Source organism: Lactuca serriola, chromosome 4 (genome assembly GCF_051521515.1).
Source record: "Lactuca serriola cultivar US96UC23 chromosome 4, Lser_US96UC23_V15, whole genome shotgun sequence".
NCBI lineage: Eukaryota > Viridiplantae > Streptophyta > Magnoliopsida > Asterales > Asteraceae > Lactuca > Lactuca serriola.
The window spans coordinates 72,705,370-72,724,407 of record NC_136411.1 but is presented as its reverse complement, the minus strand read 5'-3'; the positions used below and the strand labels follow the sequence as shown (position 1 = coordinate 72,724,407).

The following is a 19,038-nucleotide window of genomic DNA, read 5'->3' as shown; positions in this document are numbered from 1 at the left end:
CTGTTAGGACTAGGGTGGCCTGATTTGTGATGCCTTAGCCTAGGGATTTCTGCTATCAGTGAATTGCTTTGAGTATGAGTATCTAGCAGGAGCGAGCCATTGAGAGGAGTACTGTGAGAGTAGCTTGTGAAGCATAGACCACTTGTTATTGGGATCCGAGGAGGAGGGCTTGGGGTGAACACTGATGCGGTGTGTGTAACAACCCGTTATTTAAGGTTAATGTAATGACTAAAAGTCGAGTCTTGTAACCTCTTTGTAAAGTAATAAGAATATCATCGAAAATGAAATGTTCAAAAAGCTTTGTTTGGGCACACTATGTGGTAGATATCGTGATAAGGTTTCCAAAAATATAAAGAAAACTAAAATCCGAGTTATAACGAAGGAGTTATGATCAATAAAAGATCCGTAACACTACCGGTAAAGCGCTGTTAAGCATAAAACGAGAAATTTCAATAAGATACTTTTCAAACTTAGGTGTCTAAATAAGTGTCATAGATATCCCAAAACCATGAACATACATAAAAAGAACGCCCCAAATCTGGCTTCGTTTGAGGAAGTTATGATTTTTGGAAGTTTCTGACTTAGCAGTAGACAGCTAAAAACTCGAAATAAAGATCGAACGGTCTTTAGCATACACAACCTGAACGAAAGTTGAAGACCCCGACAATAGGAGTACAACAGTAAAAAATCTGACGAAAATGGACATCAGATGAAGGAGTTATGGAATTTAAACGGACTTTTCCAGGCCTGGCCTATTAAAAATAATATAATAAAAATAAAGTCAAAATTAGCTGACAGAGTCTAAACGAGAGTTGTAGAGCCTTTTCACACCTACGCGTGCATATAAAGAACGTCGAAATCGGAGCTCGTACGCGAAAGTTATGGATTTTACAAGTTCGGGACACAAAACTCGAGGCTGACTCAGCCTCCCGACGTGAGGGGACCATGCTCACGACGTGAGCTCGTGACTGATGGGTTCCAGAGTGTCAGCCACGTCAAATCGTCGAAGAGGATCATGCTGACTAAGGCTCACGACGTGAGAAATCCAAAACTAACGACGTGAGACCCCAAATCAGCCCCTATAAATAGAAGCTTAAGGGTGCCGGGTTTGGTGCTCATCTCTTTCCATCTAAGTGTCGTTACTCTGCGTGATTACCTCGATAAGCCTTCCCGAAGCCCCGGTTTTTTATACTCGAGTCCTGAAGGAAGTTCTACACTCCTGAGATCCCCGAGAATCCCGAGATTTGAACTCTCTCTAGTCGAAGTTCTGCTCGATTCTTCTCTCGACTACTTCAAAACAACCACTTCAATCAAGTGAGTTCATACCTCTTTTATACACCTTCAAATACTTTATAATGTACCTTTAATACATTTCGGTGGAGAATACAAGTAAACACCCGGTTAATCCCGAGTGAAAACGTGAAAACTCTTGTTATACCTTACATGCACTAGATTTATACAAAATGCATAGTATCCAGGGTAGCCATCCTTGTTAAACCATTTTATGCATTTAAAGAACTTATGATTCATGCTTTTCAAACATTGTGAAAGAGGATAAACGTTGCATACAAAACTATCACTTTAATACAGACTTAATTGAGAATCCGTGAGACGATTACATCTTCAATGCTACCTTTTTGTTAAAAGGTACTACCTAAAGTCCTGTCTATTATAACCAGAGTCTCCCGTTTGGAGAGCGTGTCAAATGTGTATAGATCTATACGGGAAGTCATGATCCCGCGCCCTGACTGTTAGCTACAGTCCTTTGGGTGACAGTTTGTCATAAACGTTTCGACGCTTGAAGACCGTCGCCACAGGCATATTATGTTTAGTATGGTTATAAAACTCACCATATAGACAATTATTATGGTATTCTGATTTTATGAACGAGTAGCTATTAAAACTATTCTTCATCTAACAAGTGCGATCTTCTTATAGCTTTACTATATAAAACTATGCCTCAACTTTTAAACATGTCAGTTGCTTGCGATTTTCGGTCTTGGACATTAGAGACTGCCTGTTACTTTAGGAAAATAAGGGATTTTCCTGTATCCAAAACAATCAACTAATAGGAAAATAAGGGATTTTCCGGGTACAACTATTTACAATTCACAACGTGAACATTCATATACATTTCATACTTTTATAAGAAAATAAGGGATTTTCTTGGAAAACGCACGAACTTTGGAATGACATACATTTTCTCAAAACCGCTTATGAACTCACCAACTTAATTGTTGACACTTTTCCTTTGAAATAACTTGTATTCTCAGGGAACCGCTAAGCAGGTTTGGAAACCAACTTTTAGGGATTAACGCTCTGACGTTAATTACTTCTTTTGAAAGATGTTTATGTATTTATCTTTTGAACATGTAACAACTACAATTATGTAAACATTTTGAAACCTTTATGTGTATGGTGGTGTGTACTTTCCTTACTATGAACTGTTATGATACTGAATATGACGTCCTCCGCCCCCGAACGTTTCCGCCGTTTTGGTTTGGGGGTGTGACAGATTGGTATCAGAGCATCATTTATAGTGAATTAAGTATATCAAAACCATTTTTGGTATACAACTATAAACACAACTGGGCAAAAACACTTTGAGTAAGAGTCATACTTTTAAAAATTAAATTTATTTAATCTTTGTAAAGTAGGCATGCATTCATTTCTTAATAACAGTGTCATAAATAGATCAATATAGAAGTCTTATAAATAAACGGTGCAATGCAGGTGTGCCTTGGGACATGTAATCAGAACTGGGATGAATATAGTCTGATCAACTATATTTTTCGAGAGCCGACTAACGTATGCCAGGGAGTGTCTGCAGTGGACAACAAATTTAAAACTTACCAAGAGCATATCATTAAGAATACTATTAGAGTATTTGGGTATCTTCAACCGTCAAACTTAAGGGTAAACTTTACATGCTTTAGCTTATAGTCAATTCTTAACCCTATTCTTGTATAGACTCAATGGCTGGATTCCATCACCTCAGCAACCCCTACTACCCCAACCAAGGTAATGAGGGATGAATTGTAGACGACCCCGAGGAGGAACCCATGGAAGACGAGGAAGAGGAAGATTCAGATAGCTCAGCCTCAGAGCCTGAGGTAATCAATCCGCCAGCCGTCCGACCTCCATCCGTTCGACCTCAGGATGGGATTTCAAGGACCAACTCCCGTCTGGGGAAGCCACATCCACCATTGGAGTCAGCAGCAAGGACTGCGTCCTCCTTACGGTATGTGTCGGGACTTCTACGATGTCAGCGGAGGAAGTTCAGTTGATCGAGCACTCCCGGTTATGGTAGGCAAACTTGCCAATCAAGCTTATCAATCCGGAGTCCAAGCAAACTGGATTCACGAGGTTGACATGAGGATGGAGGATAACGCAGCTGATATCCGACGCCTTGACATGCTACAAGGGGAATACTCAACTCCACACCAACTCTCTCCAAGAGCAAATGACTGCAGCTCTCTCCGAAATGAGAGATCTGAGGGAGCAACAAGCTGCTTTTGACAGGCGTCTCATGGGAGCCAAGCAATCGGATGCGGAATCGAGCTCCAAGCGCAATCTGTGCCGTGAGTAGTACTCGCCTAACTCCCAAATTTTGATATAGAATAGGACCATCGGGTAAAAGTCTTACTTTCTTTAACTTTCTATAATCAGAGACCTTTAGAAAGGTCAATTTTGTTCTAACTTCGGATGTAACGCAACCATATGTTTAATATATATAGGGCATATCTCTTTCGTGTGTTAATTCTGTGCATTTCATTCGAGTTCTTGAGTTTATCTTTAGCTATTCAACCCTCAACCACCAAAACTAATAATCTTTCATTTTTAATTCTTGGCAGCGCGATGCCTCCTCGTCCAAACCTAAGACCCAGGTCGGGTACGATACCAACACCACCTCTACCACCAACTTATGATCCGACCATGGTCTAGGCTGCTATCACAACAGCAGTAACCGTCACCTTCTCACAAATAAAATGTAACGCCCCGATCCTCAAGTATTAATTAATTAAGAATTTAGGGATGAAGCTCTACTCGACGAGTTGGTCGACCTACTCGTCGAGTAGCAGCGGGGTGAGAACACCTGTTTAGTGACCTACTCGGCGAGTCCACTATTGGGACTCGACGAGTAGGAGTTGGCAGATGAAACCCTAAATCCCAGGGTTTGCACCCCTATTTAAAGGAGCCTCAGCCTCCTTTGGGGATCCTTACAGTCTTTGAGAGCCCTTGAAACCCTAATTTGTGTGTGTGTTTTGGTGTGGGTTTGAAGCTTAGGAAAGAGGACTTTTAGGAAGGAAGCTAAGAGTGCAAAGGAAATTGAAGCAAGAAAGGAGTGGGAAGCGGGTTTTGCCTCAGCTAGCATCGTTTGAAGGTATGAAAGTGCCATTCTTACTTCCTTTTCTTCCCTTTTGTTGAGTTCTAGGGATTTTTATGGATTTTCAAGTTGGGATGTTGAGCTATGGGCTAGATTTGAACTTGTAACTTCAGATCTGGACCCTCCTTGGATGCTAGAGTCATAAAGTTGCGGTATTGGTTGTGGTGGAAGTCCCTCTTGGACTAAAAGCTCCATTAAGAACTTAAAATAGACATTTGGAGCCTTTATAACCATGCATGCACGTAAAGTTTGCAACTTTACGTGGTAAGTATGCCCTAGAAGCTTGGATCTGTGATTTGGAGCTGCTGCATGGCTCAAAACAAGTCTGTATGGAAAGAGGACTGGATGGACTCGGTGAGTCGCAAGAATGAACTTGGCGAGTCACATGAAGATGGTCATTGAACTCGGTGAGTTAGATGAACAACTCGGCGAGTCCGATGAAGATCACCATAAAACTCGACGAGTTGAAGAATAAATCGGCGAGTCGGATGGCTTTTCCCTAGGATATGCATGCGTGTGTACCCGTCGAGTGGCAAGGAGGAAACTCGACGGGTGGACTTAATGATTGATCAGGATTCGAAGGAACTCGACGAGTCACTCCGATGACTCAACGAGTTGGAATGTGTTCCATGGACTCGGCGAGTGGCCGAGTGTACTCGGCGAGTTGAGGTCAACATGGACTGTTGACCTTGACTAAGGATTTTGACCTTGATCATGAATCACTAAGAGGTTATGGGGTGTCTCATAAGAGTGAGAACTTATGAGTATATTGTGCTATGGTTATAAGTGGTGGAGCCGGTGTTAAGTGATCCGATAGTTGGAGTTTGCATTCGAACCGACATCTGCAAGGTGAGTTATCCTCACTATATTGTTAGGGTCTACGGCACCAAGGCCGACCCTTTATGATTTACATCCTGGTCTAGGAGGGTTGCTTTGTTATTGCCATGTTATATTTCATCCTGGTTTAGGATGGGTGTTATGTGATTGCTATGTTAGAATTCATCCTGTTTAGGATGGTTGTTATGCTAGAGATCGGTTAGATCGGTTGTCACGGTATGCTACATATGATTCTGATCTATTAGATAGAAATCAGGATAGATAGTATGATATGCTTTTATGATCTGTAAGGATTGGTATGTTAGTGACGTGTTAGGTCGATGCTCTAGTTACAAGTGAAACTTTATGATTGATGGTAATTGAGATAGATATGTTTGCTATGTGTATGTGCCAGTATATGATAGTATGCGTACATGGTTAGTTGCTGGTTGGTTAGGTTGAGGCGGTCCTACTTTGTGCTGAAGGCCAACACACCATCTGAGCGGTCCGAGGAGACTGTCGGCCCATGCGGTGGACCAGTCATGCTGAAGGCTCGAGATAGATTCAGATAGACTGTAGGCCCAGTAGGGCGGACCAGTCTGACCAATGGCCCAGTATGTATGCTGTTTGATTGATCGTTATGGCTTTGGTTTCTGCCAATGTGGTATTGGTATTTTGGGGGTAGCTCACTAAGCCCTCGGGCTTACATTTTTTAGTTTATTGTTTCAGGTACTTTAGGAGAGCGGGGGAAGGCAAAGGCGTGACCGTACCGCTCCTCATCCTTATGATCTATTTTGGGACACTCTGATGATAAAAGAATTGGAAATGTTTTGTAAAAACAATTACTATTTGACTCTTTTGTTAGTGTTAAAAGTTTAAATTTAGCATAAATTTTATGGATGTGACAAGTTGGTATCAGAGCCTTGATTTGAGTGAATTGGAGGAACACTCGTATGAATCCAGTCTCAAATCAAGGAGATTTTCGGGAAATAAGTTTTAAAATGGTTTTCCAAATAAAGGATGGAGGATGCAGAGGGTACGATCAGCCGAAGCCTGTAAGTAAGCCCCAAAGTACCATACGATTATTTGATATTCCGATATGTTAGAACAACATGCTAGTGCTAGGCTAGGTATTTTCAGGAATCGCATGATAGAATGGCCTGATTGTATGATACCTATTAGCCTAGGGTTTCTTGTATACGGGATTGACATCATAACTGTAGATGTTTAGTGTATGCATCATGGCTGTGGGTAGTCAAGATCTTATAGCCTGAGAATGTCCGATTCGACCTTAGTGTAGGATCGGATATTCAAAAGTCTATCAGGTCCAGCGCTATGTGCAGCCAGTGTACACTAGCGCTGCAGGGGATGATGGAAGTTTCATGGATGTGTGAGTGGTGCGGAACTGCAGGATCAGTTGCTAGTTAGGCGATGTCCCATGTTAGTGAGGGTTGAGCGCATATTATGTTAAATATAGTTTGGGACGTTGTGGTGATACTTGAGACAAATATGGGTAGGTGTGGAAGGTAGTAGGGCCCATACTACTGGAAGCACAGGACCCATATGCGTATCAAGGAAGTCACAACCACTAGGGATTGAGGGTAATTGGTCTTCCATCATTATATGATTTGTCTGAGTCATTGAGTGTGTTTGTAGTATGGTGGTGACGAGACGTGTCGCTTCGGGATCCGGATCCGGATCCGGATCAGGGTCAGGAAACGGAGGATTGGAGGTGCCGGTAGCACCTGAGCCCGTGGTTCAGATAGGGACTGAGGAGTTGGATGCCCAGATTCGGGAGATCATGCATGACGAGATTGCTGCTGCGTTTCGAGCGCAACTGCCAGAGATGTTTGGGTCGATTAAGACCGCGATGGTCGAATATTTTGATGAGCGGTATGCCGCTCTAGCAGAGACTGTTGCCGCTGTAGCCACTTCGGCTGTAACTGCTGTAGGGGTTGGAGGAGGAGGAGGAGGAGCCGACAGGGCTTTCCAGTACCGGGACTTCGACAATACGAAGCCCCCGACATTTGATGGTACACAGGATGCTATTTGGGCGATGAGGTGGTTATCTGACGTGGAGGGATGTTTCTTCACGTGTTCATGCCCTGCTGACCAGAAGGTCAGGTGTGCCCTGAACCTGCTGAGGCTTGGGGCGAAGGACTGGTGGAGGCTGACGACTGGGTTGTATACTGATGATCAGAGGGTTGGTATTACCTGGGAGCAGTTTCGGGATATGTTTCGCACCTGCTACGTTCCGCGCGTGGAACGGGAGCGGCTTGCTCAGGAGTTTTTGACCTTAAGACAAGATGGGGAGTCAGTGATGGAGATTACCCAGATGTTCACGGAGAGGGCTATGTTTTTCCTGGAGTTTGCGTCGGAGCAATCTCAGATGACCCGTTATCTGAGTATGCTTAAGACGGATATACGATAGTTTGTGGCTACACAGCGTTGCGATACCCTTCTGGATCTTTAGGAAGCCGCGCGACGACGTGAGTTGGAGATAGAGCTGCAGCTGAAGGAGCAGCGTCAGGCACCGACACAGTCTCAGCCGGCGCCTAAGCGGTCTAAAACCGCTGATACATGGTCCGGGGGTCATCAGAGCCGCACTTGTGGAAAGTGTGGCAAAGCTCATTCAGGGGTTTGTCGAGCAGGAGGTGGGTGCCACAAATGTGGCAAGGAGGGGCACTATGCCAGGGACTGTCGTCAGTCCCTTAGAAGGCATTCTGGACCAAGAGGGTTCCGGACCAAGAGGATCCTTTTGGGTTTTCCTCTTTCGATTTTAAGCTGTTTTCGACTGAGGAAGGTACTTAGAGAGATTTGAGATACGTGGAGAGATTTTGGAGAGATTTCACATATTTGGAGAGATTTGGGAGAGATTCAATATACTTAAATATATTTCACATACTTAGAGAGATTTCGCATACTTGGAGAGATTTTGGAGAGATTTCACATACTTAGAGAGATTTAGGAGAGATTTCACATACTTGGAGAGATTTGGGAGAGATTTTACATACTTGGAGAGATTTGGGAGAGATTTCACATACTTGGAGAGATTTGGGAGAGATTCAATATACTTAGAGAGATTTCACATACTTGGAGAGATTTGAGAGAGATTTCACATACTTGGAGAGATTTATGAGAGAATTCACATACTTGGAGGGATTTGGGAGAGATTCAATATACTTGGAAAGATTTCACATACTTAGAGAGATTTGAGAGAGATTTCACATACTTGGAGAGATTTGGGAGAGATTCGATATACTTGGAGAGCTTTGCATTCTAACACTACATGGCTCCTTAGGAACTCATATTGTACACTTATGTGTGTTAGCACAAGTCTCACAATAGTCCTTGCTTACTTGAGGATGAAATTTCCTAGCAAAAAGGCTAGCTGTGACAGATCCATTACGACACTGTATGACGTAAATAGTGAATTTAAGATAGAGCGATTTCTAGCCGAAACAATCTAAACGAGAATTGAAGATCTCGTCGATAGTAGTTCAACGGTAAAAAGACAGACGAAAACGGACGTCGGATGAAGAAGTTATGAATTTGTAACGGAGTTTTCCTATCCCGGCCTACTAAAAATAATATAATAAAAATAACATCAAAATTAGCCGATGGAGTCTAAACGAGAGTTGTAGACCATAATCTCACCTATGCATGGATGTAAAGAATGTATAAAACGGAGCTCGTATGCAAAAGATATGAATTTTTGAAGTTTTTAAATAAAAACAAATAAGAATTCTAAGCTTATCTGAAGAGGGAACGCCCTGCGTTCGTTTACTTGGCCTCGGTTGGGCCACGTCGTCGCTGACTCAACTGTCATCGGATAAGACCTTCGCCCCTCTCCTAAGCGATGCGTTCGGATGAACGCCCAACATTCAGGGAACGCGCTGCGTTCCTAGAGGGAACACATTGTGTTCGGTGGCCAGGCTCACCCTATAAATAGGATGCGAGACCAGCCGGGGAAGGTTGCTCAATTTCTTCTCTTTCACACTTATTCTTCCTTTTTCTTGGCAAGTTATACCCCCGAAGCCCCGGTATCAATCCCGACACCCGAAGCAAGAACCGAAGCCCCGAAGATCCCGAGAAAAAGAGTTTTCAAGCTGAAGCTCTGCCCGCGAGAAGTACGGTTTCTGAGAAAACATTCCGGTTTCATCGAAGAATATTACTTTAAGAGCCGTAGTGTTGTCCGATCATCGTCTTATCAAGTGAGTGTATAGTCACTTTCATCTTACACATAGATATGAAGTATTTTATATAAAATACGTGCTATGTGTATATATGTTGTTTGCTTATTTGAGATGGATGATGAATGAATGTTTTATATAGGTTTTAAACTGTATATCTATTTTATATCTACAAATATGTTGGGTAAAACATGGGTAGATAAAGAATGAAGGATGAAAGATGATATAGATGTTATTGACAGCTGCGCCTAATAAATAACATTGGCAGCTGCGCCTAATAAATAATATTGGAAACTATGCCAATTAGAGAATGAATGATGTTGTTGGCAGCTGCGCCTAATAAATAATATTGGCAACTATACCAATTAGAGAATAAATGATGTTATTGGCAGTTGCGCCTAATAAATAACATAGGCAGCTGCGCCATAGGCACATATGGGCTTTGTGCCTATTCCTTAGGATAACCCTTAGGAATGAATGAGTAAATGATAGATGATTCATGAGATCTTTAAGAATAAAGAAGATAACGGGGATGAGAAATTTGGTTGATTGTTTAAGGGTTTAGGTCATTTTTGGTCACTTAACTTTTGGTTTTGTGCTCATTTGGTCACTTAACTCTTTTTAAGTTTTAAAAGGTCATCAAACTTTTGGCTTTGTGCTCATTTAGTCACTTAACTTTTGTTTTGGTCACATTTAGTTACCAAACTTTTAAAACTGTGTTCATTTAGTCACTAAACTTTTAAATTTTTTTAAAAAGTTTAATGACTAAATGAGCACAATTTTAAAAGTTAGGTGACTAAATGAGCATAAATCTAAAAGTTGGGTGACTAAATGTGACCAAATCAAAAGTTAAGTGACTAAATGAGTACAAAATCAAAAGTTTGATGACCTTTTAAAACTTAAAAATAGTTAAGTGACCAAATGAGGAAAAAACCAAAAGTTTAGTGACCAAAAATGACCTAAACCCATTGTTTAATGTTTAAACATAATAAGTTTATTATTTATGGGTTGAAAACCCTAAATGTTCACCAGACTCCTAAGCCTGACCCACTCAGTTTTTCTTTGTATTACAGGTAGTCGCACCAGAACATAAGTTGGATAACTTATTAAGATATTTTGGATTATAGATCAGTAGTTGTAAATAACTGTGGTAAGGTCTATTTTGTACTGTTTATGTTTTTGGTCTGTATCGGAACATGACATCCCGAGATTTTTGTTATATATTGCAAAATACTTTTGTTTAAGAAATGCTTTGATAAATTCTTATCACATTTTGTTTTGGGAACAAATTCCACAACTCTTTTAAATCAAAAGATTACTCTGAAATTATTTTAAAAGCATAAATTAAACTGGTCTTTTCTGGCCGTGAAAATGGGGATGTCACACACACACAGATATATATGGAAAAGTGAATATGTGGCTGTCATGTATGTAATATTAGGCATAGAACCATCAAAATTGACTTCATTTTGATTAAAAAACATACTTTTTTTCATTGTTAGTTTCTTTCTATTGCTTTTAAGCTCATATTATTTCTGATTTAATAATTTATCCTTGACATCTATGTATTTCGAATGTCTTGTTTATATTAGACCTCTAGTAGGCTTCATAACTTTCTTTGACACCTACCATATGTGCATTTGCATGGTTCTTTTGGATGTGTTATGGGAAGAAGTTTATTGAGTTTTTAATGAATAATTTCAATCTTTCACTATAGTTTTCTATATTAATTTTGAATATGAAGGCTTATAGGTAGTTGATAATGTATTCTTATACAAGGTTTGTGATGCAAAATTAAATATTTAAAACTCTATAAGAATATGTACAAATCCTATCATGTATTCTAATAGAGGATACAAGAAATATGATAGAGAGATTTGATTGAATTTAGTTAAAACTATTTAGTTTTTGATGGTTTTATACCTAATATTAGGTATATAACAACCACATATTTCCTAAGCCCCTATATATATATATATATATATATATATATATATATATATATATATACATATTAGTTGTGTGCCCACACAAAGCGGCGGCGACGAATAGTTATTTTCGACAATTAATTTCATTGGGAAACATGTAATTTCTCAAGGAACACTCACACTGTTAATGGTCGGTGTTGAGACAACAAATAGTACAATCGTGGTGAGTATAAGTTGACTTGGACACCTTCGTTAAGAAAGAAACTTCTTTCCAAAAAAAGAAAAAAAAAACGGGATAAGATAGTTGTTCATTCATATAAGATTAATTCACTTGTTTAAGGTTGGATGAAACGGTTTTTAAATAATATATTTATATTAGCCATTTAACATGTTTTCATTAAGTGTAACTCATATCAGGTCATTTATAAAATAACCATGTTTATGATATGTAATAATAGATTATGTTAATATTTTTCAAAATTTACATAATATTTATTTTTATTGATGACAATCTTGATATTATAAAAAGTTAACACTATACTTGAAAGAAAAAAAATAGATATTGAATGTCATATGCATATCAGTTGTAATATAAGTATGAATTTTATTAATTTAACTTTATAAGATCATAAGATTAGTTTGGGTTAAAAAATTACTAAAAACAAATGAAGTATACGAAATTAAGGCCAATGTTCCTACGAAACATAACTACAATATACTTTTTAACAAAATAGAAAATGAAAAGAAATTACACTTACTATGATATTTACTATGATATTTGAGTGAATGCTTGTTTTTTATAATGAAACTTTTAAGAAGTTTTTCTCTAGTCTAATAATAATAAACGAAATTTGGATTTCACACTTAATGTAGTAAAATAAACATTCAAAAGGTTATGCTAACTACAAACCAATTGAAGTCTATTAATATATTTGATCTTTGTTTAATCATGTTATTACAACAAAAAATGTTTAATATGATACGAGTGGATAATTCACTCTGCGTTAAATTGAGTTGTATTAAGTTAAACTCTAACATGTCATTACATTACTCAAAAACAATGTTTAATCATCAATCTTTATTTAAAAGCTCGAAAAGCTTTAAGAGTTACATAGTGCTTGCTTCATTTTCTTATTTTACCTATAAATCTCAAAATCCTATTTTCGATGTATGTGACATAGTAGAATTGAAAGGATGTTCATACTCAAAGAATTTAGTTAAGCAAACTAATTAATTTTTTTTTACAGTAAACTTAACACCAAAATTACTATTATTTTGCTATTAACCACTCAAAGAAATATAGTATTTAAATATTTGAAATATATAAAAGAACCATTAAACTAAATAGGACCAGATCATACCAACAAGTCCGAACACCTCCATATTAGCATTCAAATATATCATTTGGTAGGTTTAGTATTACGAAAAATTAATAACATATAACAAACAAAATTTAAAAAAAATGCAAGGTAACAATAACAAAACAAATTATACCCACGTTTCTTGGATAATTACATTTTATGATTTGAATGTTTAATACAGATGATAGACAAAATCATTAATTTGAAACAAAGTCTTCAATAAGCATGCTACGATAAGAGATAACAATATGTGTTATGGTTGATTCTTGATAAACCAAATCCTTGGATAAAAAATACGCAAAAGTAAACCATATGTTAATCCAACAACAATAATGTACTATCCAACATGAAACCATAGAGGAAATGTACTTCAAATGCACATAAAGGGCAGTGTAGTATTAAGTAGCATGATACTTCGTAAATGCACAAAGAGACAACCAAAGCAAAATCAAGGGGAACAATGGTCCAACTTAGAAGTTAGAACATATCCCAAAATTTTGAGAACAATGAGCTCTACTATGTCCACCATATTCAATGAGGAGTCAAAAAAATAACCAAGGGAAAATTTTTAAAATATAAAGGCATCAACCAAGCAATAACAACCAGTAGGGGTAAAATGGTCAAAATGACAGTATTTAAACTTTAAAATGACATTTTTTAGCATTAAAAACTCGGTTTTGTAAGAATTTAAATGGTAGATTTTTTACCTGAAAAATGACACATTTTTAACCTTTTAGAATGGCATCGTTATAAGCTTCAAACTGACAGTTATTTCTTAAAAATTACTGTTTTATAAGCTTAAAAATATGTTGGGAATCAAATCATACATACCTAGCTAGATTTAAATGAAACACACTTGTCGAGAAGCTCACTCATGACACATGGGTCAGATTTGATTTTATTTCCTGATGAATGACATATAAAACTTAAAAACCATTTCTTAAATTTTATGATATACAAACTCTAGTACATCATATACAATCATATCATGCTTATTGTTTGCTACACATATATGTGTATCCGTTTAATTTACAAAACGAAAACGTATATCCATTTAGGGTACCCATCGGGGCCGGTTTAGGTACGAGTACCGGTACCTGATATGTATGTAGAACCATCCTCATCCCCATCCTTGTTTTTTGTATACGGGCAATAAATATCCCCGTCCCTGTCCCCAGTCAACTCGGGAATTTACCCGGTCAACTCGGGTTAAGGTTTCGGGTTCCCATCAGGTACGGTTACATAACTATTAATTTTTTAAATATTTTAGCCTTTTACATAAAAAAACAGGGAAAATTTAAAACATATTATGTCTCATGCTCAAAAAACCATGCTACTATATTTTGTCCATTAAAACAATTTTAGTTATATTTTGTCCGTTAAAATTATTTTATGATATGCTTAAACTAATGTTTCACGACCATTTTATGTTAAGAGTTAAAAAAATTTATGATCAACCCCTACGAAGTTACTATCCTCGTTTTAATAGATATATGAAAGCACATTATTATATTTGGTTTTTAATGAAAAAAGAAAATTGCCACTAAATGATCACAAATTCATGATTTAAATGGATCAAAAGTATCTATGGGTTTCCAAAAAAAAAAAAGGAACTCCTTGTATAAATCTATCAGTTTCTTCACACTAATAATTGCCCAAAAAGTCAGCAAACCAGCTAAGAGTAGACTTCAAAAAATAATGAAGTCAACGAAAGAATATAACAGGTAATTGTGGCTGATCTTGACCAAGTCCCCCATCGTATTCCAATTCCGACTACTATTCTACTTGTTATGTATGCATCAGTTTCTTCCCATTGAACAAAGTAATTGTCCCCAAAAAACACTAGAGACCGATGGAGTCTGGATACAAGCATTTCAGTCACACACACAACCTAATGATGCATGATATACCAGAAGGTGCCGATGTCTCTTGCTCCGGCTGCAACTCTTCAGCCACCAACACCGTATATGCTTGTTGGCACTGCAATTTCTTCCTCCACGAGCAATGTTTTCACGCATCCCGTTCCCGGAAACATCCATCACACCCTCTTCACCCTCTCGCCTTGGTTCCTTACCCTACCTACCCTTCCAATTCTTTCTATTGCAATTCCTGCAAAATCATTGGAACTGGCTTCTCCTATTCATGTCCAGATTGTGATTTTGATCTCCATGTCCAATGTGCTTATTCCATATCTGGTGCTACAAATTTTCATCAACCACATCAGGTAAGTACTACTACTACTCCTCATCCACATAATCTTTTTCATCAGAACCAAGAATTAGTGCCACCTGCACATTTTCATGTCCCAAATTCTTCCATGGTCCCTAATTTTGCAGCCGTTTCGATTCCGATTCCCACGCATATTCCAACACCGATTCCAGTTCATGCTCAATATGCAACGACTGTTACCCACAACTCTTACATGCCTCAAAATGCTTCCCCGTTTCCTTTTCCTACTAGTGCTCAAAATCCGCCGTTTCCTCTTCCTACTAGTGCTCAAAATCCGATTATAAGTGCCCAAAATGCTTATACATCTCAAAATTTTACTAGTGCTCCCACAAGTGCCCAAAATTCGACTATACCTCAATATACAGCTTTTGCTTCTGTTCCAAATAGTGCTCCATTTGAACAGTCATCTCCCCGTCTGGAAGCTGGTCAAAATAGAAAGAAAATTCAAGGGACCAAACACTTTACCCACCCTCATGATTTAGTTTTGGTAAACTTAAAACATGGAAAAAAGGAGATAGCTTGCTCAGGATGTCAAGAAACTCTGGTTGGCATAGGTTATTCATGTGTTGAAGAAAATTGTCACTTTCAACTTCATGAATCTTGCTTTCATCTGGAGAGAGAGATTTTACACGAATCTCATCCAGCTCATCCTCTTGCCCTTCTCTCCACATCGCCATATAGTAAGGAAAATCGCACGTTTACTTGTGATGCATGCTTCAGAGAAGGTACTGGCTTTTTCTATCACTGTTCGACATGTGAACATAATCTACATGTTAAGTGTGCAACGTTGAAGGACACAGTGAAGCGCAGTGATCATGTGCACGCTCTTAAGCTGTTTTATGAGTGCCCATTGATGGGAGATGAGTACACATTCTATTGTGATGTGTGTAATCTGGTTGTGCCTCTGGGTCACTGGACGTATTACTGCCAAGAGTGTGACTTTGGTACTCATTTGGATTGTGTGGATCGTGAAGAAGGTGATGAGACGAGTGGGGATCCTGTTTCTTGATATGGATCGTTAAGAACAAACCTGCAGAGGCTTGAGGAAGCTGTGGAAACAAGTTAGAAAATATATATGAGAATCGTGCATAATATATGTGTGAAAGAGTTTTGCTTTGGAATATTATTTTTGTCTTCGTACAAACAAGGATGGATAATCCTTTAATTATTGTAATTTTAATCATTACATATTAGTTATTATTAGTCATGTATTATTTAGCTTGTTGGTTGCTTTTGATATAGTTTAAAGTAAGGGGTATTATTTTCGATGAATTTGGATGGAAGGCGGTTGAGGAGTTAGCTTCAACCCAATACGTGGGAGGAATATGAGATTGAAAAAGAAGAGAACGAATAAGGTTATTAATTGTTTGAAGCATGCGTTCGGATTTGTTATTTTGTTGGGATGTAGTTGGGCATGAAAAACGTATGAGTATGCCATTTGTGTCAAAGATGGTTCAAAGGGCGTTGTTCTCAAATTCGCCCCTGTGATCACATTAGAAAGCTTTGATGTCTCTGTTGAATTGAGTTTTGACAAGTTTGTGAAAATACAAGAATTTTGAGATAGTGTGGCTTTTATGTTTGATGGGGTAGACCCATAAGAAATGTGAGTAATGATCTTAGAAGATGACATAGTATTTAAGACCACTCAAGCTTGGTAAAGGAGATGTCCAAATGTGAGAATGAATCAAATCAAACGAGTAGTTCACGACTTTATTAGAACTATAAAATGGAAGAATGACATGTTTGCCTAATTGACAAGCATTACAAATAACATCCGAAACAATTTTAATACACGAAATAAAATTATTAGAAAGCAAATGACAAAACACTTCGTTCCCAGGATGTCCAAGCCTTTGGTGCCACGCCTTAGGACTTAAAGAAACAAACATTCGTGGAAGAGACTCGAGGTCGTGAACTGGATAAAGGTCCCCAGTGCTATCACTGCAGAGAAGAATTTGGTGCGTCCGAAGGTCCTTCACAGTTAAACCAAAAGGATCAAGTTCAACAGAACAATTGTTATCAGTAATGAATTTACTAACATAAATTAGATTTTTTTTATTATATTTGGGGTGACAATAATATTATGAATGTGGAGTGGGCGATGGGGAGTAGGTAAAATACTATGTCCCATGTTGGTGACGGGTATAAGAGACCCGTTACCGACGATAATCAACGAGATATGGTTTTTATTAAAATTTTTGCGAAGGTTACATGTACTTGCGAAGAGATGATTTGTCACACCGAAATCCATGAACCACCTTGAGTTTGTTGGGTCCTAAAGATTCATAGACTGAAAAGCAATGGGCGCAAAAGTTTACTTGTTGGAAGCATATGTGGGTGTTGTAGTGTGAAAGGCAGCAAGTTGTTGGGATTGTTGTTGTTGCTACCGAGAGGAGCCTGCTCCAGAAGAAGCCCAAGGTGCTGAAGTTTCTCGATGTTGGGGCTAAAGTTTCCTGATGTTGGGACTAGATAGTTTGTTTGTTGAAGTTGGGCCAGGTAGATGCGGACTGAAGCCATTATGATGGAGGATCCCATGGAGGTAGGACAACCCACATTTTTCATGGGGAAAAATTCATCATGTGCGACTGGTGCCTATCACCGCCTTTACCCTGTTACTATCTACGATCATCACTCACACCCTATCGATGACCACTTTACTGTCATCGATCATGATTCGGACGTTCATCTTGCTGCTGGCGGTCCTAATTCTGACGTACACCATGGGTCGCATTGAAAGGAGGACGAGAAGAGTCCTTAGAGCCAGTATAAAGGACAGTTGGGGCTGGAGCATTGTCTCGATGAACTCCATGTTATGGTTGAACCTGTGAGAGACAAAGTTCTTCACGACAAGCATCGATCGTGCTTTTAAAAATGACAGAAGTGGGTCTTGAGGGCAAACGATTCCGATGAGTTGATCAAACTTTTCACTGAGACCATTAACCATGTAAGTAAAGAGGGTTTTCTCCGACATTGATTGATCGAAATTAGCGAGGAGATCAATAATGATCTTGATGCCCTGACAATACACATGAATCGTCATGTCGCCAATTGTGATGGTATGAAGTTCTTGTTCGAGTTATCGTTGAAGAGGTCCTCAATGCTTTTCCAGACGTCGTAAGCGGTCATGAAGACCATTTGAATCATAGATTTATGAACGGTAACATACAACTAAATCTTGACAAGTGATTCAAATTTAGACCAGTTAGCAAATGGATTATCAGGTATGAGATCAGTAAGATGATGGTTGACACCGAAGGTGATACAACATACTTCAAAGAGGTACCACCATGAGTAATAGTTAAACTCTTATAGATTAAGAGTAATAGGAACATAGGATTGATTGTTTGTGTTTGAAAAGGGTTTTTCAGTTGCATTTTTGTTAGTGGCGGTGTTATTGTTTGTCATGGTGACATAGGGGAAGATGCTAGGGCCGGATAGAATGGGAAAAAGAAGGAAGGTAGAAGATTGAGTGAGATTTGAGGGATAATATTCTACCGATCTGATACTATAAAATAGATTGCTTCCTTTGATAGATTTCACTGATACTAAACAATATATATAGATGAGTACAAGAGAAGAGGGCAGAGCCTACACAAGGGCCATATACAACAACAAGGCTAAGCTAATACAACAAATTAAACTAATCAAGTCATATTATTTTCAATGAGCATGTCTTTCCTTTTCGCTCAATGACACCCAACACACCACACTCTTATGACTTTCTCAACACATACGAGCCACTAAACTATATTGCCTTCAAGGTCATCATTTCCACCTCATCGGTTTCCCATCCCCCGTCACCGACACAAACACCACCCTCATCACCATCATACCTCACCCCCTCATCTCCAACACACTTCAAACACTCCCCCTCCTATCCGACCTTGTTGGCATCCTCCTCTTCCGTTTCAACCACCATTTTGAGAAATCTCGCTGCTTTGATAGCGTTCTTGGCCATAACAACTTTGGCAGCTAGCAACCACCACCATTCTCCCACTGCGATGACATTGTTGGATTAGTGTCTAAGTCCATAACTATTTTGGTATGTACTTGACCCGATGTGCATGGTCCTTTTGGGTTGCCTTCACCAAAGCAACTTGATAGGATGAATTATGGAGAGAAAG

The 19,038-nt window shown here is 38.7% G+C and overlaps 1 protein-coding gene across 1 annotated transcript; it reads left to right on the top strand.

The window, feature by feature from the left end:
- The first annotated feature begins 14,448 nt into the window (after positions 1–14,448).
- Positions 14,449–16,132, top strand: LOC145101869 (uncharacterized). Its single transcript, XM_079039157.1, has one exon. It carries the CDS (start codon positions 14,538–14,540, stop codon positions 15,921–15,923), a length of 1,386 nt encoding a protein of 461 aa, XP_078895283.1. The 5' UTR covers positions 14,449–14,537; the 3' UTR covers positions 15,924–16,132.
- The last annotated feature ends 2,906 nt before the right edge of the window (positions 16,133–19,038 follow it).